The 21182-nt window shown below is 53.4% G+C and overlaps 4 protein-coding genes across 7 annotated transcripts; 1 reads left to right on the plus strand and 3 right to left on the minus strand.

The window, feature by feature from the left end:
• Positions 1-270: 270 nt before the first annotated feature.
• DNAJB13 (DnaJ heat shock protein family (Hsp40) member B13) lies at positions 271-4891 on the minus strand. 2 transcript variants are annotated; one of them, XM_041460413.1, is made up of 8 exons: positions 4756-4891; positions 4139-4242; positions 3728-3889; positions 3204-3361; positions 2389-2502; positions 1626-1739; positions 1463-1539; positions 271-1126 (listed from the first exon to the last, which is right to left on the minus strand). In XM_041460413.1, the coding sequence occupies exons 1-8, from the start codon at positions 4821-4823 to the stop codon at positions 973-975; spliced, it is 951 nt and encodes a 316-aa protein (XP_041316347.1). In that variant the 5' UTR covers positions 4824-4891; the 3' UTR covers positions 271-972. The 2 variants fall into 2 exon arrangements, with proteins under 2 accessions (XP_041316347.1, XP_041316348.1); XM_041460414.1 differs by lacking the exons at positions 271-1126; positions 1463-1539; positions 1626-1739; positions 2389-2502; positions 3204-3361 and adding an exon at positions 3371-3610.
• Positions 4828-14809, minus strand: PAAF1 (proteasomal ATPase associated factor 1). Of its 2 annotated transcripts, XM_041460411.1 has the most exons (13): positions 14690-14809; positions 14566-14606; positions 14144-14247; positions 13752-13841; positions 9533-9631; positions 8744-8894; positions 7517-7711; positions 7104-7195; positions 6703-6818; positions 6075-6157; positions 5769-5851; positions 5352-5399; positions 4828-4952 (listed from the first exon to the last, which is right to left on the minus strand). In XM_041460411.1, the coding sequence occupies exons 1-13, from the start codon at positions 14734-14736 to the stop codon at positions 4932-4934; spliced, it is 1170 nt and encodes a 389-aa protein (XP_041316345.1). In that variant the 5' UTR covers positions 14737-14809; the 3' UTR covers positions 4828-4931. The 2 variants fall into 2 exon arrangements, with proteins under 2 accessions (XP_041316345.1, XP_041316344.1); XM_041460410.1 differs by lacking the exon at positions 4828-4952 and having other exon boundaries at positions 4996-5399.
• A 19-nt stretch (positions 14810-14828) lies between these two features.
• Positions 14829-15416, plus strand: LOC121349715 (cytochrome c oxidase assembly factor 4 homolog, mitochondrial). Its single transcript, XM_041460419.1, has 2 exons — positions 14829-14898; positions 15079-15416. Exon 2 carries the CDS (start codon positions 15082-15084, stop codon positions 15331-15333), a length of 252 nt encoding a protein of 83 aa, XP_041316353.1. The 5' UTR covers positions 14829-14898; positions 15079-15081; the 3' UTR covers positions 15334-15416.
• A 696-nt stretch (positions 15417-16112) lies between these two features.
• Positions 16113-20979, minus strand: MRPL48 (mitochondrial ribosomal protein L48). Of its 2 annotated transcripts, XM_041460416.1 has the most exons (9): positions 20677-20979; positions 19948-20000; positions 19645-19682; positions 19276-19361; positions 18531-18703; positions 17302-17404; positions 16727-16816; positions 16560-16635; positions 16113-16300 (listed from the first exon to the last, which is right to left on the minus strand). In XM_041460416.1, exons 1-8 carry the CDS (start codon positions 20695-20697, stop codon positions 16561-16563), a joined length of 639 nt encoding a protein of 212 aa, XP_041316350.1. In that variant the 5' UTR covers positions 20698-20979; the 3' UTR covers positions 16113-16300; position 16560. The 2 variants fall into 2 exon arrangements, with proteins under 2 accessions (XP_041316350.1, XP_041316349.1); XM_041460415.1 differs by lacking the exon at positions 16113-16300 and having other exon boundaries at positions 16415-16635; positions 20677-20978.
• Positions 20980-21182: the final 203 nt, after the last annotated feature.

The following is a 21182-nucleotide window of genomic DNA, read 5'->3' on the forward strand; positions in this document are numbered from 1 at the left end:
AGCAGCCTGGCTAGAACGTTCCCTTCAGTACTGCTTCTCCCGGCACAGCCTCCCACTATTCCTTACTGGCACTTGCAATGAACCACCCCTATGGGGTCTGATCGTGGCAGGGTCAGGGTTCCTATCGAATGCAGGGAGCCCCCGACGCAGGGAATGATTGGCATCTCACTCCATTGATTCAGAAGGCTGAATAATTGCTTTATTAAAACTATATTATATTACATTCATACTATATTAAAATTAAAGAGTACTAGAAGAATACAAAAGAAAAACCTGTGACTCTCTGAGACAGCCAGGACACAGCTTTGGCCCAATAGGCCAATTAATATTAATATTAACAACCATCACCTGAATCCAATTAAGAAGTCCCTTCAGGTAAGCAATCTTCCTTTCAGGTAAACACATTCCACATTTGCAAAATAACAGGAGCAGAGAATAGAGATCAGAATTGTCTTCTCTCTTTCTGAGGTTCCTCGCTGCAATTCCCATGAAAGATCCTTGGGAAGTTGTGCGTGCCTGCTCTCTATGAAGAGAGCTGAGGTTACAGGTTTCCTCCCCTTTTTTTAGGGCATTCTCCCAGCCCTGGAGTGCCACTGGAAAACACAGGTGTTATCTGACCTCTCCCAGTGCTGTCAGGGCTCAGCTTCAGCAGGGACAGATTGTGGGTCAGGAAAATAAAGCACTGAGACTGCTGGGCAGGGTCTTGGCCATGAGTGCCTCCCTGCATCCACCCCAAATCCTCCCTCGGCTCCCCAGGGCTGCAGAGCTGCTGCTGCAGGGTGGGAGCTGGAGAGCAGAGACCACCAAACCTCCTGGATCTGGGCCAGGCCTCGGGGCTGTTGTTTCAGGGTGACCCTGTGTTTTGGGGTTCCCAGCATTTGAAAGAACTGCTCAGTCCCAGTGCTGGCTCCAAAGCTTTATTGGAGGGATAAGAGAGGGGGGAGAGGGGGGAGAGGGGGAAGGTCACTGTCTCTAGGGCTGGAGGATGCTCTTCAGGAGTGTTTTCACCTCAGGGCTGAGCGTCTTGGGGAAGAGGATGTCGAAGTAGATGAAGAGGTCGCCCTTGCGCTGCGGGTCCTGGGCCAGCGGCATTCCCTCCCCCGGCACCCTTTTGTAGTACTTGGGGCTGCCGAGCACAGGAGGGGGCTCAGAGGAGCTGTGGCATGGTCCCAGCACAGAGCCACGATCCCCAGCCCCCCTGCAGAGCCCCACCTGGGTTTCTCAGGTTATTTGCTCCTCCAGCTTCACCCAGAGCCCGTCCTCCTCTTCCAGGCTCCAGCATCCACCCACACCCAGCCCTCTCCTTGCCTCTGCTCCCAGCAACGTGGCCCCAGACCCAAAGAGCCACCCACTGTGGGCCTCCTCCTCCTCTTCCTGCAGCCCCAAAGCTGCTGGAAAAGGCTTTGGAGCACGCTGAGCTCCTCCCAAGTGCCGCTCAGCCCCGTTTTCTCCTGGCACTTACTGCACAATGTCGTTGATGGGGATGTTCAGCAGCCTCCCGTCCAGCGTCCACACATCCACGGTGCATCCAGTCAGTGCCTGCCGGGCGTGGAGGGGCACCAGGAGCTGCTGCTGCAGCCCCAGAGCCCAAGGGTGAACCTCTGTCCCCTCACTCGGCCCTTTACCTTTGCCAGGGAGATGCTGGCAACATAAAGGAGGTTGTTCTCGAGCCGTCTGAACCTTGGGTGAAGCTTCTCTTCCACAACAAAGGTGATGTCAGCTGGAATGATGTTTGGGCCCTGATTGAGGGGGAAAAAGGTCACAGAATCATGGGATGCCAGGATGGTTTGGGTTGGAAGGGACATTAAAATTCACCCAGTTCCACTCCCTGCCATGGGCAGGGACACCTTCCACCAGACCAGGTTGCCCCAAGCCACATCCAACCTGTCCTTAGAAACCCGAAAATTATTTTATACGGGGAAAACTGCCACAGATTCCTGCTCCTCTTTTGTTGCTGTTTTCAGCTGGCTAGAGAGAAGGGAAAGGTATATTCTTCCCTTAAGAGAAAAAGGAATCTTTTATCCAAGATTCCTGAACAGCCAAGGGCAAATCCAGAACTGTTTCTGCCAGGAAGAAAACCAGCCCTTTCAATTATTTTTTCTTTAACCTGTTCTAAGGAAAATCCAGGCTCCTCAGAGTGCTTCTGAGCTGAGTCTCTCTGTTGGTCACGCTGCCAAGTGCCCTCAGCAGTGGGAAACTTCTTCATGGAAGAACTTTTTCCATGGAGTGGGCACAGGACTGGAGCAGCTTCCCAGAGGGGGCATGGAGTCTCCTCTCTGGAGACATCCCCAACCCACCTGGATGAGTTCCTGCCTGGGCAGGGGTGTTGCATGAGGGGATCTCCAGGGGTGCCTTCCAAACCTGCTGATTCTGTGGTTCTGTGCTTACCTGGTCTCCCTCCTTCTCAAAGGTGATCCTGGTGCCACGCTGCCAGCCCGGCTGCACGTCAATGGTCAGGATCTTGTCCCTGATGGTGCTCGTCTGCCCATCCTCGTTCATCACCTGGGCACAGGGCACAGGGGGGTCAGCAGTGCTCTGCTCCCCAGAGGGAAGGGCAAGCCTGGCTCGTACTCCACACCAAAGTGGCTGTGGGTACAAACAGGATCATGAATCAGATCCATAGGATCATGGGATCTTTTAGGTCAGAAAAGCCCTCCAAGATCATGGGAGTCCAATTGTTCCCCCATATCCCCAAGTGCCACAACCACATAGCTCTAAATCCCTCCAGGAATGGGGACTCCACTACAGCCTGTTCCAATGCCTGACCATCCTTTCAGTGCAGAAATTTCCCCTGATGTCCAACCTAAAGCTCCCCTGGCACAGCTTGAGGCTGGTTTCCTCACGTCCTAGAGCAGGAGAGACTCAGGGCTGGGTGCAGGAGGCTGGGACAACAAGGAGGGGGACAGAGGTCACCAAGGGCACACAAAGGAGGCACAATGCAGTGTGAAAATGGAATTATGGGAGCCCAGAACACACTGAGCTCCTTCTCCACCCATCTCTGAGATCAGCCCTCACTTCCTACCAGCTCCCACATTGCCTCCCGTGCTGAATTCCCTTTGCCAAGCCGGGGTGGGGAACGCTGGTTCAGCTCCTCCTGGGTTTGGTGCTAATCCCTCCTTGCCACGAGCTCCTGGGGCAGGGCCATCCCAAACATCCCCCAGCGAGGGCAGAGCTCAGCCCCAGTGCAGCCCCCCAGCCCCTACCCTGCGGGAGATCTTTATCTTCTTGGTGCAGCCGTGGAACAGGTCCTCGAGGGACACGAAGAGATCCCGCACGATGGGGGGGTCCCGCCGCAGGGCCCCCCGGCCCCGGGGCCCTCCAAAGGGCAGCAGCACCTCCGAGCCATCCTCGGCAAAGAACTCTGTGGGAAGGAGCAGGGGCACAGCCCTCACCGGGCTCAGAGCTCTGGGCTCTTCACCTCCCACCCGGAACCATGCCGAGTGTTTTCTTTCCAGCAGTGTTTGTGGCAGCCTCGCCTCCCTAATCCCTCTTTGTGATGGGAATCCCAGAAAGGGTCACAGGAGCAGCTGGGGAAAGCTGACAGCCTGGACGTGCAGCTGCAGGCCTCCCTAGGGGAAGGCAGGATCTCTCCTCCAAGCACCACAGGGATCTGAGGGCAGTTGGGCGGGAAGCATTCCTGGAGAGCTTGATGTTCTGGGCTGGCACTGCCACGGAATCATGGCAGCCCCAGCCAGAGCCCAGCCAGCCCCAAGGTCTCCCAGCCTACCTGCAAAGGGGTTGTCCCCTCCGAAGAACTCCCTGAAGACTTTCTCAGGGTTGTTGTGGAACACGTATCCCACGCTCCAGGGGTTGTCGCTCGCGTACTCCAAGGGGATGCCACCTTTAAGCCCCTCTTCCCCAAATTTGTCGTAGATGCCTTTCTTCATAGCTTAGGGAACAAGGAAGTGTTGGGAAATGAGGGGGAGCCCCAGGCTGACATCCAGGTTTTGTCTGGGTGCAGGCTATAGAAGAGGGTTCCCAGGAGCAGGGGGACAGACAGGGCAGTGTGTGCCAGCCGGTTTCCAGCTGGGCTGAGGGACATGGAGCTGGTCCTGCCAGGGAGCAGGAGTTCACAGCCCCTTCCTGCCCCTGCAGTCACGGGAAGGGGACACTCCAGGAGGGGGACACTCCCACTTACGGTCGCTGAGCACATCGTAGGCCTCTGCCAGCTGCTGGAACCTCTTGGGGCCCCAGGGCTCCTTGCATTTCAGTGGGTGGTACTTCAGAGCCAACTTCCGATAGCTAAGGATCACAGGATGGTTCAGGTTAACTTTAAAGCCCATCTCATTCCCACTCCCTGCCATGGACAGGGACACCTTCCACCATCCCAGGCTGGACAGGGCTTGGAGCAACTTCCAGGGATCCAAGGGCAGCCACAGCTACTCTGGGGAACCTGTGCCAGCGCCTCACCACCCCCAATATCCCATCCATCCCTGCCTTCTGGGAAGCCATTCCCTGTGTCCTGTCCCTCCATGCCTTGTCCCCAGTCCCTCTCCAGCTCTCCTGGAGCCCCTTCAGGCCCTGCAAGGGCTCGCTCTGAGCTCTCCCTGGAGCCTTCTCCTCTCCAGGTGAGCACTCCCCACTGACCCATTCCCACACCCAGCCCGGGCTGCCCCTCGCAGCCCCCAGACCCTTTCCCCACTGCGGGGCAGGGGGAAGGCCAAGGACAGCCACGCCCGGGGCCGCCCCACTGCCACCGCCACCCCCGGCTGCCTCCCGGCCCAGGGGCTCTCTCTGATGCCGGGGGTCCCTCACGCTTTCTTGATGTCGTCGGCGGTGGCCCCGCGCTCCAGCTCCAGCACGGCGTAGTAGTCCAGCCCCATGGCGTCCCGTTGCTATAGCGACACAACTTCCGGTCCGCGCCGCGCGCGGCACCAAGGGAAATGTAGTTCTCACGCTCACTTCCGCACTCTGCCGAGCCTGTTCAATCCTCATCCCGCATCTATTTTTTCCTAAAAATCCCCAAGATTCCATGGAAACACACACAGGTGTTACCAAAGCAGCGGTTTATTTCACTCCATACTGTGACAGTCACTTTCACTGCACCCCCTCTCCCCCTCTATCTATTTATTTCCCCCCACTACAAACAGCGTATTTTCAGCACTGGAAATGCAACCACAACATCATTGCAACACAAGATCCTCTCTAAATTAAAAATTGATCCCAGTTGTGTAGTAGGAAAAAATATGACCTGTTACAAAAACACTGTGTGGAGCCTGGTTCATCACAACAGCCTCAAACTTATACACACATATCCCAGGAAAATCAGCTTGGAAGAGCCTTTCCCACACGCTTCTCTTTTATTTGGCCCCTTCAAACACTTAAAGGTCAGAAAGTTGGTATCTCCTCACAATGCCATCCCTGCAGCACGTGTAGATTTCCTTTTCCCAAGAAGCCACCTGAAGAAGGAAAAAAAAAAAGAGAAAAAAAAAGGAACAAGATGGGTCAGGCAGAACACCATTGCTTTTACCCTCAGGATTCTCCCAGCACCCTTTATCCACACTTTTTATAGGAACAGAGCTGCTCCAACCCCACCACTCCAGCCAGCTCCTGCACAACCGAGATAAAGCCAGGGAATTCTGCCGAGGGTTGGTTTATACAAAATCTATTAGGATTATTCAGGCAGAAGAACGAAGACGAGCCCAGAAGCCAGCTCTCGGTGTGCAGGGACGTGCTGAGGTGAACAGGCTGAGGCAAAGGCAGTGCCCCCTGCCTGGCAGCAGCTCTCCCTGCCCACCTTCCCCTCAGGGACAGCCCACGCTCCCCACCTTGTACACGGGGTCGCAGTCGGCCTCGGTGAGATCCAGGACATAATCCAGGTCCTGCTGAACAATGAAGCAGGTGCCATCCCCTGCAAGGAAGGCACGGCAGCCAATCAGTGAGATGAGCCACGGACAGAAATTCCAGCGGGAAAAGGCTGAGACATTCCTCGGAGGCCCCGTTTTGGAGGGGTATGAGGGATGTGGAGGGTGGAAATCCCAAAGCAAAGGGGCAAGAGGACAATGCCCAAAGAGCACAAGGCTCCTTGACTTGATTATAGCATTTCTAGGGGCACAAAACAGCCCTGGAATTACCTTGGCTGGCAATAAATCCATCTCGGTATGGGAGCAGGGAAAGCACTGGTGCTCCTGACCTGTGGATCACCTGGATTGGAGCACTAGGAAAAGGAGCAGAAACAAGGGTGAGGATTGCTGTTCAGAGCAGCTGGGGCTGCCCCTGGAGCCCTGGCAGTGTTCCAGGACAGGCTGGACAGGGCTTGGAGCAGCCTGGGACGGTGGAAGGTGTCCCTGCCCATGGCAGGGGGTGGCACTGGGTGGCTTTAAGGTCCCTTCCAGCACAAACCATTCCAGGATTCTTTCCTATGGACTGAGCTAGAAGGGAACAGCAACAAAACTCCACAGCCCAGCTCCAGTCTTGTGCTGGAATGAGGATCAGGGTAAATGTCAGGATCCACATGAGGGAAAAGAAATGGGCTGTGTGGGAGGAGGGAATATTGATGATAAGAAGTTTTCTGCCCAATTTATCTACACGCATGTGCACACAGATTATATAAATATACAATTTTACACATTTTATATAACAATACAGCACATCAAAACAATGCAAGAGGCTCAGGATGCAATGGGATGCACCCCTTGGAAGTGGCACTGCCTGGCAGCACCCTCTGCCTGACTCTCTTTTCCAACCAAAACACTCACTCACGTTGTGTTTCTCACATCCAGCTGGTAGATGTTCCCATCCTGAGTGCCTGCCAGAATGTAGGTGCTTGACAGGAACGTGCAGCAGTTGAAGGCATCAGACCCAATGAAGAGGAACACCTGAGGATTTGGGAACAAACCAAGTGTCAGGCACGTGGGACACCCACGAGAGGGAAGCAGTCCTTTATTTAGAAGACAGTATAGCTGCCAATGTTTAATTTTACATACTGTTTTCCCTGTTCCCAAGTTAAATCCTGAGCAATTCTCACTCCTCACATAAAAATCTGTCCAGGAGGAAGGACAGAGAGCATCCCTTTATTGCACCAGGCTTTGGCCTCCCCTCCAGTTTAGGTTTAACCTGGCTCAATTCCCCATCCCAGTGCTCTGACAACCCCAGATCCTTACTGGCTGCCTGCTCTGCAGTCCCACTCCTTGAAGCTTCTTGTCCTCTCGAGCCAGCAGCAGGATTTTCCCTTCTGTCCCCACCTCACGTTCACCTGGCAAAAGGACAACAGGTAACTCCAGCAGTAGCTGCACAACAAACCTTGGTGGGACCAGAACCACCCAGCTGGGATCACCCCAGCTGAATTGTGGCCAGATTCCTCCAGATCCCAAGACACCAGGAAGGCCCGAGCCCAGTCTTCATCACTCAACAGTGATGAAGGTTGATAGGGCTGCGTTCCACCCAGGACTGGAGCGCTCTGTTCCCTTCCCACGGTGCTACACGGAGCAGCACTCCCGACACTTGGGATTACTGGGGCCAGACCTAAGCAGTCTGGGACAGGGAGATGAGGGGGTTTTAAGGGAAAGGCCCTTACTGGGAGGTTTCTCAGGCGTGCCCAGGTTCAGGGAGCTGTCAGCAGCGGCCACGGCGATGCCGTTGACGGGAGAGCCGCAGTCGGCGATGACGCCCAGGCAGGCAGACTTCCCACAGTCCCAGAGACGGGCAGTGCCATCCCTGGAGCAGGACAGCACGTTCCTGCCCCGATCCACAATGGCAGTGTCCAGAACACCTGCGTGAGAGCAAAGTCTGTGCTCACACAGACACAAACAGCACCCGATTTCCCACGCTGAGCCCCACTGCTGGCTCCAGGCCGCTGTCCCCAGTGACAGCAGTCACACACAGACAAGTTGTGCTCCCAGAAAAAGGTGCCTGTGGAAGGCAGCGGCTCCCAGAAAATCCCACAGAGTGGAACCACCATCTGGCATAAAGGGAAGATATTATCAATCAAATGATCAGCAACACCTCACCTTAGTCCGAGCTGGTGCCACACAAAATTAACCTCAACTTTGGGTGGAAAAGAGCCTGGCACTTTTAAATGTTTCCATGTCCACCCCTGGATAATCCCAAAAGCAGCAACATCCAAGGAGCAGTGTTGGCTGGCATTAAGATCTCTTAACTACTTTATTTTACTGTGGGCTGTCAAATTTGGATCTGAAAAATGACAGTGGTTTTCTTAGCAGAGAACTGCCAGGTGGTCAGAAGATTTAATTGGCACTTTCCCCACAGAAGCTCAAAGGACAGGATAAGCCAAGCAGGCAGACTGCAGCAGTTTGGGCTGGAGGAATGAGCAGTGACTGAAGTCACCTGGAGAGTGACTGACACTCTGACCAAGGCTCTGCCCCACCATCTGGTTCGGTTTGGGGACATGGCTGCAGAAGCATTTCCAATGCACACAAACAGATTACAGAATGGCTTGGGTGGGAAGGGACCTTGAAGAACAAGTTCCAACCCCCAAATCATGTAAAAACAATGGCAGGTTCAGCACAAGATGGGTTTTCGAGTTAATCAAGTTTAGGGCAGCCAGCCACAGGGTTTATTAACCTCTCAATGAAACTCAGCACCTCGTGGGACAGGGAAAACCAGAGCCTGGACACAGCAACTGGCAGCTCAGGGAAGAGAGAACTTGGGGTAGAGTATGGGCCATCTGATGCCACATTCCAGACATGAAACACAGAGTGCAGCAGGCTGCAGACTGGACATCAGCCCTGGAATGCAAGGCAAGTACACACTCAGCAAATGAAGCATTTCAAGGGCTCTGTACCTCCTTTGTGACCTTTAAATGTTACTACACAGCTGGCATCTTCTGCTGACCAGATCTTTAGCTGGGCATCCATTCCCCCACTCAGAACCACGAGGCCCGATGGGAAAAACCTGCAACAATTCACATCATACACATGGCCTTCCAAAAGTCTCTGGAAAAACAAAGAACTACGTGCTAGTTCCATTGTCATCGTCCTCGTGCCGAGCAGTTGTTGAGTTATGACACTGGAAAACTTGGCATTCTCACATGGGCAAAGGATTAAACCCAAATCCTCTGGCTCTGCATTGCTGGAATGGACTGGTCTGAATTTGGGGCAGTCAAAGAGGTGACTTTGGGCCTTCCCTCTACCATTTGAGCAGCTAATTACACAGCAAAAGATAATACATTTGCTTCTAAATAGAGGTTAAATGTCTTTATCTTCTGCAAACAAGGAGCTGACAGGTCAAGCTCCACAAGAAGGAGCTTTCCCCCTTTACTGGGAAGGCCACAAGCCAGGATGTAGCTAATCCAGCACCAAAATCCTTTTTCCCCAGCACCAGAATCTTTCTTCCCATGCAGGATAGGGGCTGTCAGTGGCCTGCTACTCCTGAGTACCTGTCTGAGCAACATGCCCCTTGGGAGAAGCCACCTTTTCCAACATATTTGACTTAAAGCCTCCAAGATGCCCAATTTCAATTAGCTTTTCATGAAAAAGCCAGATTTTTCACAGGGTGTGAACAGCCTGACCAAAGTCATGGCCTTCAGGAATGTCACAGACAACACAAAAACATCCAAGCCAGATGTTCTTACTCTTATTTCTCCATTTGCAGCCTGCCATATTTTCATGGTCCCATCCGTGCTGGTAGACACTCCGAGTCCTCCACCACTGGAAATATCAAGGCAGGTAATCTGCAGGAAGGTAAAAGCACCAAGAATTAGCTTTATATATAATTCTGTATATAAATATTTCTGCTCAAGAGCCTAGTTCTGTACAGGGGGAGACCCACTAAGCACATTCTCTGCCTGTGGCTCTGCAAGGCAAGGAGAAAAAGGAATACTGAGGCAAAAGACTGCACAAGCAGCAGCTGTATTCCAGGTTTATCCCAGGTGGAAGAGAAATCTGGACTTTTCTAACAGGTCCTGTAAACAAATGAGACATGAGAAAACAGCTCAGGGTAACTGGCCTGACTCACAAGCCCACAAGACACAGTTTGAGATATTTATGAAGCCAAATTCACAGCCTAAATTTGCTGAAACATGGAATCAAAATTAGTTCTTTATATGAATTGGGGCCCCTCAGAAAAAGGACATGGAGGGGCTGGAGTGTGTCCAGGGAAGGTGTGGCATTCACATTCTCTGAACAAAGACAGAGATAATTCTCTCTCCCAGGTTTTTTTCCTAGAGAAGCACAGAGAGAAGAAGAGAAAACAATTCTTCTCTCTACTTGCTGTTCCTGTTGATTTTGTACATGTGAAACGTGTTAGGAAGATTGTGCACCTGAAGAGAATTCCTAATTGGATTCTGGTGATAGTTGTTTATATTAATTAGCCTACTGAGACAAAGCTGTGTCCTAGCTAGCTCAAGAGAGTCACAGGTTTTTCTTTAGTATTCATTAGTATTTTGTAGTATAATGTAACATAATATAGTTTTAATAAAATGATTGTTCAGCATTCTAAATCAATAGAGTCAGATACCAATCATTGCCTTCATCAGAGGCACCCTGTTTTACTATAGGAAGGGAATGGAGCTGGGAAGGGGCTGGAGCCCCAGGAGGGGCTGAGGGAGCTGGGAAGGGGCTCAGCCTGGAGAAAAGGAGGCTCAGGGGGGACCTTGTGGCTCTGCACAGCTCCTGACAGGAGGGGACAGCCGGGGGGGGTCGGGCTGTGCTCCAGGGAACAGGGACAGGAGGAGAGGGAACAGCCTCAGGCTGGGCCAGGGTGGACATCAGCAGGAATTTCCTCATGGAAAGGGGTTTTAAACAGTGGAAGGGGCTGCCCAGGGAGGTTTGGAGTGCCCATCCCTGGAGGTGGCACTCAGTGCTCTGGGCTGATGACAAGGTGGGGATCAGGCACAGCTTGGACTCAGTGATCTCAGAGGTCTTCTCCGACATTAGGAATTCTGTGATGTTGTGAGCTGCGAGCTGCATTTGCATTGCATTTTTTGAAATAAATTTTCAGGCTCTGGGTGGGGGGGAAAAAAAAAACCCCACCACAGCTGTAAAACCCAGGGACAGGAATAAGAAATGCAGATGAGCTCTAGCCAGGACAGGGTTAAGTATCCCAGCAGCAGAGGGGCAGGGCCAGGAGGAGGATGTTCCCTGATCCCACCTCTCCGTGCGGCGGCGGGAAAATGTCCTTTTTTTCCCGCTTTCCTTCTCGCCGGCTGGGTCCCCGTCCCGTTGCTGTTCCCAGTGAGTCGCTGCCTTCGGTGTTCCGGTTCCCCTCTGCAGCCTCCCACCGAGCGCCCGTGGGAGCGCTAAACTCGGGAATACCAATCCAAACCACTAATCCGGCGGCACCAAGGGTCGAGATAAGAACAGCTCTGCCCGCAGCGGGTTGGAAGCAAGTTTGAGCTGAGTGTTTGGTGTGTTAGGTACAGTCGCTGGTCACGATGTGGCTTAGTCAGCTCTTCGTGGAGTGGTACGTGTGTAGGTTTATATTTCCCTGTGTGGTCCTGATAATGCACTTTAACCATTTAGAGAGATGGTTCAAGATTCTTATGTACATGGATTTTGTGATATCAGCTTGTGGTGTTATACACCACCTCCAGGAGACCATTACTAATGGTTCCATGGGGGGAAAAGGGGATGAATACTTTCACAAGCTTTTCACCTCCTTTAACTCCTTCAAGCCTCTTAAAATACCTTTTGAGCTGCCTCTGCATACTGAAGAAAGCACGTTGCTGTTCTGTCTGCTATACCTCCTCCCTCTGGTCTACATCACCTGTATGGTCTACTTCATCTTCAGAGTTACAAAAGGGATCACTGGGAAGGTCTTTCAGAGAGTGGATAATGATGAGTGGCATGGAAGGTGGGAGAAAATCGGACAGGTTTTGAAGGAGTATTCGGCTCCAGTGGTTTGGAAGTTCAGCCCTCAGCAAATACAGGACCCCATTAAGGTGGCAGAATATCTGAAACAGAAACGCTGTGGTGGTTCCAGGGAGGAGCAACTTACTGCTCTCTGCTGGGCCCTGGCTACTCTGTATCGGACACTGCTGGATACCAGCCAGTCCCCTCAGGAAGAAGAGGAGGAGGAGGAGGAAGAGGAAAACAGTACAACAGCCACCGTGGCCACTCAAACTGCAGCTGCACCAGAGGAACAACCCATGCTGGGAGCAGTTGCTCCTGAACAGAACACATCCAACACCAAATTAGTTTCCTTACTGAGGGATGAAGAGGATGAAGATGATGAAGAGGAGGAAGAGTCCTCAGAAGGGGAGGCAGAGGCAGAGATAACCAGCGAATCCCAGCGTAAGCTGCAGCTGGTCCGAGAACGCTTCACCCGCCTTGCGGATCAGTCCTTGCTGCTGTGGCTCTACGAGTGCTGGTTTGCAGGGGCCCACGTGGACGTGCTGCTGGACAGCTCTGAAGCCAAGCAGCTGGGATCCCTGTCCCGGGACAGGGCCATTGACAGGGGCCTTGGGAGAAGGACAGGGACCCACAGCCTCTGGATGCGACTGGTGGGAAGCGTGAGGGAAGCGTACACCGCGGAGGAGCTGCTGCTGCGCCGGCACAGCTGGAACACCAGGCTGGAAGGGGTCCAGTACCTGACAGAACTGTCCATGGCTGACATACTCTTTGGGAACAGTGAGTGCCTGGACGATCTGGACAGAGCCTGCTGCACCTGGGACATGTGGCAGGCGTTGAGGGAGAGCGCGCCGCCGCTCTACGCCAAGGCACTGTCATCGGTCACGTGGAACAGGAACCTGAAGGTGCTAAAATTAAAGTGCTTCATCTGGGACTACACACTGAAACCCTCTTCCCCTCCACGGGTCAGCTCCTCCCACGTGGAAACACGGCCCGAGGAACGTGGTGATGATCCCTGCACGATATGCCATGAGGAGCTAGGCAGGAACTCGTGTGAACTGGAGTGTGGGCATGAATTCCACAGAGAGTGCATCAGGACGTGGCTCCAGGAGCACTCCAGCACCTGTCCCATCTGCCGTGACTACGCTGTCCTCCCTGCAGACACCTCTGCACCTCTGAACAGCTCACAGCGCTACAAAGCCAGGCTTTGGAAAAGATCACGGTTTTAGAACAGCTCCCAGGGAAAAGTGCTCAACAGAACAAGGTCTTAAAGAATGGGCTGGATTGATTTCATAAGGCTCAGAAGTGTAAATGAAAAAATAGCAGCAGGAGAAAAAAATCAGAAGAATTTAAAAGTCAGCTAAAAAAGCCTCTGGATACCAATGAGGGGGACTGGAAGTCCACTGGTGACAAGGAAAAGCCGTATAATGGATATAAATATGTATCCTGAGACATTTAGGAGGGACAGCCTTTGATTAAGGGAATGATTCCTGTGCTTTTGTGTGTATAGACATAGTTGGGTGGTGTGGGATTTGGGATAGAATGAGGGGTGGGGAATGTCCTGGTTCTGGCCAGGACAGGGTTAATTTTTACAGGAGCAGGGAGGGGCACATTTGGGATATTGGGTTGCACTGCTTTTGGGTTCCTTGTGGTGAGCAGATCTCTTCCCTGTCCTGTATGTTTTATTAATTGATGTTGTTGTTACTGTTGCTTTTTTAATTCCATTGCTATTCTCAGTAAATTGTTCTTATCTCAACCCTGATCTTTGTCTTCTGAGCCTTAAATCCCCATTTCCATCCCGCTGAAGGGGGAAGGAGTCAGTGGCATGTGGTCCAGGGTGTTCCAGTGGGAACACCATCCCTAAACCACAAGTTCCATCTCCATTGCAACCCCTCACACACAGATCCACACTCCAGGCCCACCCCTCACCCTGAGGGCACTACAGACAGGGATGTGGGAGCTGCCAGTCACACCCAGAGATTCCAACCCCACAAGGCTACTCACACTTTTCTGATGAATCCTACAAAAACTTGTGTATGGAGCCAGGAACTTTGTGGACACATTTTCATGAGGGCAAGAAATGAGGATGCTTTTCTAAGGGGGGAAACAAGATAAAAGAGGAATTAGAAGTGCTGTTAGTCCTGAAACAGAAGTTGCCAAGGTAGAACTGTGGACTGGACCCAGCTGTGGGATCCCAGAGTTTGAAAATGGATGGGAGGGTCAGTGTGGAGCTCATCTCAGGATGCAGGTGGGAAGGGATGGCTGCTCCTGGTGGGAAGGTGGGGACCAGCTCCAGGGCTCTGCACAGCGGGACAGGACTGTGCAGGGAGCTGTCAGAGCAGCCCCCTTTATGCACGGGGGATGGTCACCAACCCCTCTCCCCCCAGCCCTGGTACCTTGGTGACTTCCCCGACCACGAATCCCTCGGAGGCCGCGATGTCCGGCACGCCGTCGGAGCTGAGCCCGCGCCGGGTGACGCTGCCGTACAGGGTGGGCTTCCCTGGGGGACAGCGGCCGTCAGCGCCAGCACCCACCGCGACCCCAAAGGTCCCCCCCAGCTCAGAGGGACCCCAAGCCCCTCACCCGCAAGGATCTCAAACACCCCCAGGCCCTTTAAAAACAAAGCGATCCCCAAACCTCCCCAGTTCTAAACCAAGGGACCGCAGGGCAGTCCCGTTCCCTGCTAACACACGGGGCACTCCCGGCAGCCCCCATCCGCTTCTGCTCTTTGAACACCCCTCAGCCCCAGAACCTTCTCGATCCTCCCCGATCCCGCCTCACCCTCACGGCTCCCTCGAGGCCTCTTCAGGCTACTCACCAGGGCTGCGGCAGCTCAGCCACGCCTCGCCCTCGTCCCTGCTGCAGAGAGAAGAAGAGGCCGTGAGCGGGGCAGGGAGCGGGACAAGTACAAGGACAGGGACAAAGGAAGGAGTCGTTCCCACCTCAGCGCCCGGCTCCAGTCGCTCTGGATCCGCAGCGTCGCCGCCATCTTTGCCGGGGTAACTGCACACACTTCCGCCTCCTTGCTTCCCGTCGACCCCCGCGCGAGAGGAAGGCGAGAAACCCGCCAATCAACGAGCGCCGCCGCGGCCGCGCCACGTCCGGGAAGTGCCGTGCCGAGTTCCCGCCTTAAAGGGACCGCGCTGCGCTGGTACGGGGGCTGCACCCACGGGTGGGGAGGGAGGGGATTGAGGAGGGGGCTGGAGATCCGGGGGGAATGGGACCCTTGGGAGGTGAGGAGGGGCTGGAGATCCATTGGAATGGGGCCCTTGGGAGGTGAGAGGGGGTGGAGATCCCGAAGGACACCGCCGGTTCTCTGTCCCGCCCGCAGCGCATGGCGCGGGCCGGGCACGGCGGGAGGCGAGAGGCGGCGGCGGCGCAGGGCGAGGCGGAGGAGGGCGAGGACCCGCTGGACGCCCGGATCGCGCGGACCGGCTGCCTGGAGCAGCACCGGCAGCTGCAGGAGTGCATGGCGGAGCGGCAGGACTGGCGGCACTGCCAGGAGCAGCTCCGCGCCTTCGGTGCCTGCATGGCCCGGCGGCAGCAGCGGCAGCGCGGGCCCAGCCCTGCACGGCCCCCGGACTGACACCGCCCCTCCTGGCTTTGCTGTCATCCAAGCGCTTGGAAAGCCAGGGGGAATTGCTGGGAAATTAAATCTGGAGTTTGGCAGCCCTCGGCTTGGTCTGTGCCAGTGGGAGAGGGTGGCTGGTTGGGAGGATACAGCATCGAGCTGTGCCATGGTGCATTCAGGTGGGACATCAGCAGGAATTTCGTCATGGCAAGGGGTTTTAAAACATTGGAAAGGGCTGCCCAGGGAGGTTTGGAGTCCCCATCCCTGGAGTTTGGAGTCCCCATCCCTGGAGGTGTCCAAGAATGACTGGACATGGCACTCAATCCTCTAGGCTGGTGACAAGGTGGGGACTGGGCATAGCTTGGACTCAATGATTCCAGAGATCTTTTCCACCCAAAATGATTCTGTGGTTGTGGATTTCTAGCCCAAAATGTCCCACTCCAGGAGCATTCACAGCACTTAGGCTGGGTCTTGGCTCCACAACAGCCTTGCCATGGATTTTTACTCCATGTCCTCTGTGCCATCCTAAGGCAGTGACAACCTCACGTCCCACAGGATGGGATTTATCTCCTGGGAAGCCACAGAAAAACTAGGAATGGGAGAAAAATGGATTCTCATCTGACCACCACCTGCTGGCAAATAAGCCATGAGAAAGAAAATAAAATTGCTTTTTGCATGGCTTTTGTCAGAAGGAAGGTTCCAGGTTATTTCCCAGGGATGTGGGTGCTGGGAATACCAAGAGGCTGAGCATGGAAGCACAAGCAACACCTGGACAGCCCCAGTTTGGGGAAGAGTGTAAATAAATGAGTTATTTTCCCTCTTTTTCACAAGCTGATCCTTAGAAAGGGGGGGAAAAAGCCTCCAAACAAACCAGTTTCTGGAACAGTTTCTCTTGGCATCCATCAAATTTGGTTATAACAATTCCTGGGATTGTTGCAGCACAGCATTATTCATGCACAGAGATTTCTGCTGAAATTCCCACCTATCAAAAGCAAAATAGGCAGGAATTAAAAAAAAAAAACAAAAAACAAATTGAAGGAAGGCAAACCCACATTCCATTGTGGCACCTTTGCTCCCAGTACAAACCAGTCAGATATAAACTCATGATTCATTTTTATTGAGACAAGCTGGTTGCCAACAGTGGGAATTCCTCCCAATTCACGGAGTTACCAGTACAGAGCTCATGGAAGCACCCTCTGGAGGCTGGAACAGCCCACGGATAGCAGCACATTGTTCCTCACCTCAGGACATCTCTGCCAGCAGCTCTTCCAGCTCTGGTCGAGACTTCAGCCGGCTCTTGAAATCGGCTTCCGTGTGCTGTGCAGGGAGGGAAAACCACCAGAAATCAGGATCACACGAACCCCTTCCCTGCTTCCTGAAGGGAAAGCACTGGGAAGTGTAAGCATACCTGTTTCATTGACAGATGCACCCCCTCAGGCTGGTTACTCTGAATGATTTCCAGCAGGATGGGAGCAAACGTGGAGCTCAAGCCGCGGATCTGAAAGCAGAAATGGCAGAGCTGCAGGAGAACAATCCCAGGAGACTCTGGGTTGGAAGGGACCTTAAAGATCACCTGGTGCCACCCCTGCCATGGGCAGGGATCCCTTCCACTGTCCCAGGTTGTTCCAGCCTGGCCTTGGGCACCCCCAGGGATCCAGGGGCAGCCACAGCTTCTCCGGGCCCCCCACCGTCACAGGGAACAATTCCTTCCCAATATCCCATCCAACCCTGTGAGTTTCTCCCCTCACCCATCCCCAAACATGACTTTTCTACCCCCCCTATCAATTATTCTGCAGAAAATAGATAATAATTCTTCTGCCTGAAACACAGAGCCAGGAAATCCTCCTGAGCTTCTAGTTCAGGAGCAACACTCAGCAGGAAACGTATCCAGACTTTTTGCTTCCATTTCTGCCCAAATGTTGCCTTTCATCTGTTAAATGTTTGAGGGCTTTGTGGAGCCTGTGATGGGATTCCAGCTCCTACCTGGACAACCCTCTGGTGGGTGGTAAGGACTGCATCCAGCTGCATTTTGGATCCCTTCTCTTCCAGGAACAGCACCTCGTTGGTTTTGGTGGGCATGGCGTAGCTGCGGGAGGCAGAGGGCAGTGCTCAGGACAGGCAGGACGTTTGCAGGGATGAATCACCCTCCCCGGCAGAGAACGGGCAAGGAGATTAACTTTTCATGGGAAATTAATTATGCAAAGGATGTATCTTGCAAATCAGGTGCTGGCAGAGGCCGGGTGTCTTGCTGGAAGGAGATAAGGAGGAAGCTCTGCAGCACTGCTGCTGGCAAAAACCTGGATTAGCTACAAACTGAGAACTTGTAACTTCTTCACAGCTCAAGAAAAGCAACAGTTCTGACTTACTTTGTCTTTTGGGACAGAGCTAAAGTCTGCTGCTGCAATGCACCACTCAAAATACACTGTTTGCACCTCAGATTTAATGGGAATGTGACTGGGAGTGGATCAGACTCTGCTCAATGCTCAGAGACCTCAGCCTCCTCATCCCCATTCCCACATCCACGCTCATCCCACTGCCCACCTTTTCCCCTCAATTCCCACTCTGAAGGGCAAATCCTTTCTTTCTCTGCACACTGAGCCACCTCAGAGGGTACAAGTGAAAAGCACACACTTGAGAGAGTCCCTGCTGGTTTTATTCCCTGCTGGCAGCTCGGTGATTTTCCCAGTGCCTGCAGCTCCCTGGGAGCACTTCAGGCACCAAGGGGCTGCCTGACATTCCTCAGGGATTACAGCCAGTGGGGTGGCTGCTGGAATACACCTGGTTTGGAGAACTAGGCTGCTCCTGAAGCATGCTTTCCTCCTAAACTGAAGTAGCAGGAAGTTCACCCTGCACCTTCAGGGCTTTCCCAAGCTCATTCCAGTTCCAGGCATGCAGAGCCCGGATCACAGACCATGAAGGAAAACCAGCAGCAAACATCAGCAATTCTCAGGCTCTGCAGCCACAGGCTTAAAGCCTTTTCCTCAGAGGAAGCAGATGTAACAGCCATTTTTTTCCTTGGAATCTGCTCAAGTCAGTGCCTGAAAAATTCCATGCTTCTAAATAAAGCATCCAAAATTGTACAGATAGACAAAAGGAGAACACAGGGCAGGTGAGAGGTTTGGATTGACACCCAAATGGGAATCCCTCGGGGAGACTGGAGTGTGGCCTGATGTGCAGGGGGCCACAATCCAGAGGGACAGAATTCCTCATACCTCTCATTGACCCGGATGGAGAGCCGGTTGCAGAGTCTGTGGACGTACTGAGCAAAGTGCTCCACCAGGCACAGATCATAGGAAGTCATCTGGATGTTGATATCTCCATACTCGTACTCAGTGCCAGCACTGATCTCTTTCATCTGCACTCTTTCCTTTTTCCTCTTTGGAACCTGTTTTCCCAAAGAAAATACAACAAAATAAAATAGTGTCTGGTTTGAACAATGCTGGGATTAAAGGTTCTGCTCTTGCATGGCCTCACACAGAAAACACAATCATGCTGTGATTAAATTCTTCCAGAGGAAGAAAGAAAAGAGGAAAACCAGTAGAAATAAACCTGCTGTTTATTTCAGTTCCTGCCTAAAAGGCGTCTGCCTTCTTGTTGTTTCCTCCCTCCACACAAACGGATGTCTTTCCAAATCTCAGGGAGTGTGAAAAGGTTACAGCAAGTGAGAGCTGCTCACAAAATTCAGGCATTAAACTGAGTTATTAATTAACCTCAGGAGGTTAATTAAGGTTCCTCCCTCCCAAAGCTGGAATGTGCTGGGCAAGAGGAAGCATTTCTGCAGTGTGGGCACTTCATGGAACAGTTTGGATGGGAAGGAACCTTAAATCTCATCCCATTCCAACCCCTTGCCATGGGCAGGCACACCTTCCACTATTCCAGGCTTGTGGATCCTGAAGCATCCACATGCTTCGGGATCACCTTGGGAAAGCAAGCACAGAGGGAAATCCTTCTGCCTACCTCCTTTGGGAGCAGGTATTTAAACTTCCCAATTCCATGGGTAGGTCGGGACCTGTAGGATCTGTGGGGAGCCAGGAGTGCATCACCTGAAAATGAAAGCAGAGCAAACCTGTTTCCAGCTGCAAACAAAAATCTACAGGGGCTCTGAGGGCCCCAAATTATGGTCACCTGCTTAGCCAAAAACAGGGCAAAAAGAAGAAAATGCTGGGGAAATTCCATATGGAAGTGGCAGAGCACCTGCTCTGGTTATTCAACCAGGCAAAAACTGGCTAAAAAAACCCTAAAATGCAACACAAATGCTCCAATGTTTAATATTTATTTGAGAGAAGTGAATTTTTGCCTCAAAACTAGGATGACAACAGACCTTACCTGCAGCACACAGAAGGTTTTCTCTGGCTGTTGCTGCTCTGTAGGAAACAAAATAACGATTAAAAAGTCTGTAGGAAACAAGATAATAACTAATAACTCTGATTTCCCTCACTTACAGAAAAATATGTGGCCAATGTCCTCGTGCAAAGGCAAGGCCTGATCCCATCAGCACAGACTCCCCCTTTTCCCCATCCCACAGCCCTTTCAGCTCCCAGCTCAAAGTCTTACCTCCACTATTAGAAGATTTGACAAAAAAAAAAAAAAAAAAAAAAGGCAATTTTTTGGTCATGTATGTTTTCTCACCTGCTGAGGGCCAACACCTGCCTGAGCAACACTCCCTTCTCCAAGCACAGCACCTGCAGGGGTTAAAACACAGCACGGTGGCAGATCCACTGGGAATTTTCTCCAGGTTACTACAGCTCTAGGATAGGACCCGGGGAAGGGCTGGAGCTGTGCCAGGGGAGGTTTAGGCTGGATTTTAGGGAAATCCCTAAACCCAAGCTCCCCAGGGAATGGGCACAGCTCCAGGAGCGACTGGACACTGCTCCCAGTGGTTGGATAGGCCATGAAGAACCCTCGTGCTTGTCCCACCTCCACAGGGATGGAGGGAAACAGCTCATCCATCGGGCAAAGAGCTTTGCTGTCACCAGACCGGAGTGGGGGATAAACACCGATGTCCCAAATGTCCCGGTGCAAAGGGACAGGGATCTGACAGGGACCACGGAGACGAGGGTTGTAATGAGTTGGGTGTGTGAGGATGGGCAGCAGGGGTGTGTGGGTGTCTCAGCCCCTGTTCAGGAGCACCAAGACAGATCCAGAGCACGATCTCAAGGTCCGGACCCCCTCAGGATCCCCCCCACACTTCGTTCCGAAACCAAACCAGGGTGGGGTCAGGGCCTCCAGCAGCAGGGCTGGGGCTGCCTCAGCTGTTCCAGGGACCAAGGCTACTCCTTCGCTTCTGTTCTTCCCCTTCCCTCCGTCCCCGCGTCCTTCCCCCGTTCCCACTCCCCCTCCCCGTGGCCATCCCGGTACCTTCGGCACCGCCGCCATCATCCGGCGCCGCGGTCCGTCACTCAAAGCGTTCCCCCTCAGTGCCTCGGTACGCCACCATCCAGCTCCCCCCGTCCCGCGGCTCGCTCCCCGCGTTCCGCCCACCGACGCCTCCCAGGAATTCTAATTTTCGGACAGCTCCCCGCTCCGCCCACCGAGAAATCCTGCAGGCAACAACTTTTGGACAACCCGCGGTACTGGCGGGGCCCTGGCGTCCTGAAGGAGGCAGCGGGGAGGGCGCGGGGGTGCGGGCAGTAATGGCGGGCACTTCCGTCCCGCCTGCCAACACGCGGTGGGCAGCGCCGCCACGCGGCAGCGACTGCACAGCGCACCCTGCCCTGCGCCTATCACCGCGCGTCCCGCCCGTTACGACCCGCCCCCCGCCCGTCCTCGCACACTGATTGGTCCTCAGCCACGTCCATCATAAGCGGCGGCCATGTTGAGTGCGGCATAGCCACGTTGCAGTGCTGAGGGCGGTGCCCGGCTCC

This window comes from Pyrgilauda ruficollis, unplaced genomic scaffold (genome assembly GCF_017590135.1).
Source record: "Pyrgilauda ruficollis isolate IOZ18807 unplaced genomic scaffold, ASM1759013v1 scaffold143, whole genome shotgun sequence".
NCBI lineage: Eukaryota > Metazoa > Chordata > Aves > Passeriformes > Passeridae > Pyrgilauda > Pyrgilauda ruficollis.

Bases quoted from the DNA above. Each gene is read 5' to 3' on its own strand.
- DNAJB13 (XM_041460413.1), bottom strand. From the start codon at position 4,823: ATGGGGCTGGACTACTACGCCGTGCTGGAGCTGGAGCGCGGGGCCACC. The intron at 2,503-3,203 runs GTAGGGGCTGGG...CCCTGTGCCCAG, and splicing joins AGATAAAGATCTCCCGCAGG to GTGATGAACGAGGATGGGCA. The intron at 1,740-2,388 runs GTAAGCACAGAA...CCCCTCAATCAG, and splicing joins TTGAGAAGGAGGGAGACCAG to GGCCCAAACATCATTCCAGC.
- PAAF1 (XM_041460410.1), bottom strand. From the start codon at position 14,736: ATGGCGGCGACGCTGCGGATCCAGAGCGACTGGAGCCGGGCGCTGAG. The intron at 14,607-14,689 runs GTGGGAACGACT...TTCTCTCTGCAG, and splicing joins GACTGGAGCCGGGCGCTGAG to CAGGGACGAGGGCGAGGCGT. The intron at 8,895-9,532 runs GTAAGAACATCT...TTGTTTTTCCAG, and splicing joins CTGCAAATGGAGAAATAAGA to AGACTTTTGGAAGGCCATGT.
- MRPL48 (XM_041460416.1), bottom strand. From the start codon at position 20,697: ATGATGGCGGCGGTGCCGAAG. The intron at 19,683-19,947 runs GTGAGAAAACAT...TGTTTCCTACAG, and splicing joins CAGGTGTTGGCCCTCAGCAG to AGCAGCAACAGCCAGAGAAA. The intron at 19,362-19,644 runs GTAAGGTCTGTT...TTTCATTTTCAG, and splicing joins AAACCTTCTGTGTGCTGCAG to GTGATGCACTCCTGGCTCCC.
- LOC121349715 (XM_041460419.1), top strand. From the start codon at position 15,082: ATGGCGCGGGCCGGGCACGGCGGGAGGCGAGAGGCGGCGGCGGCGCAG.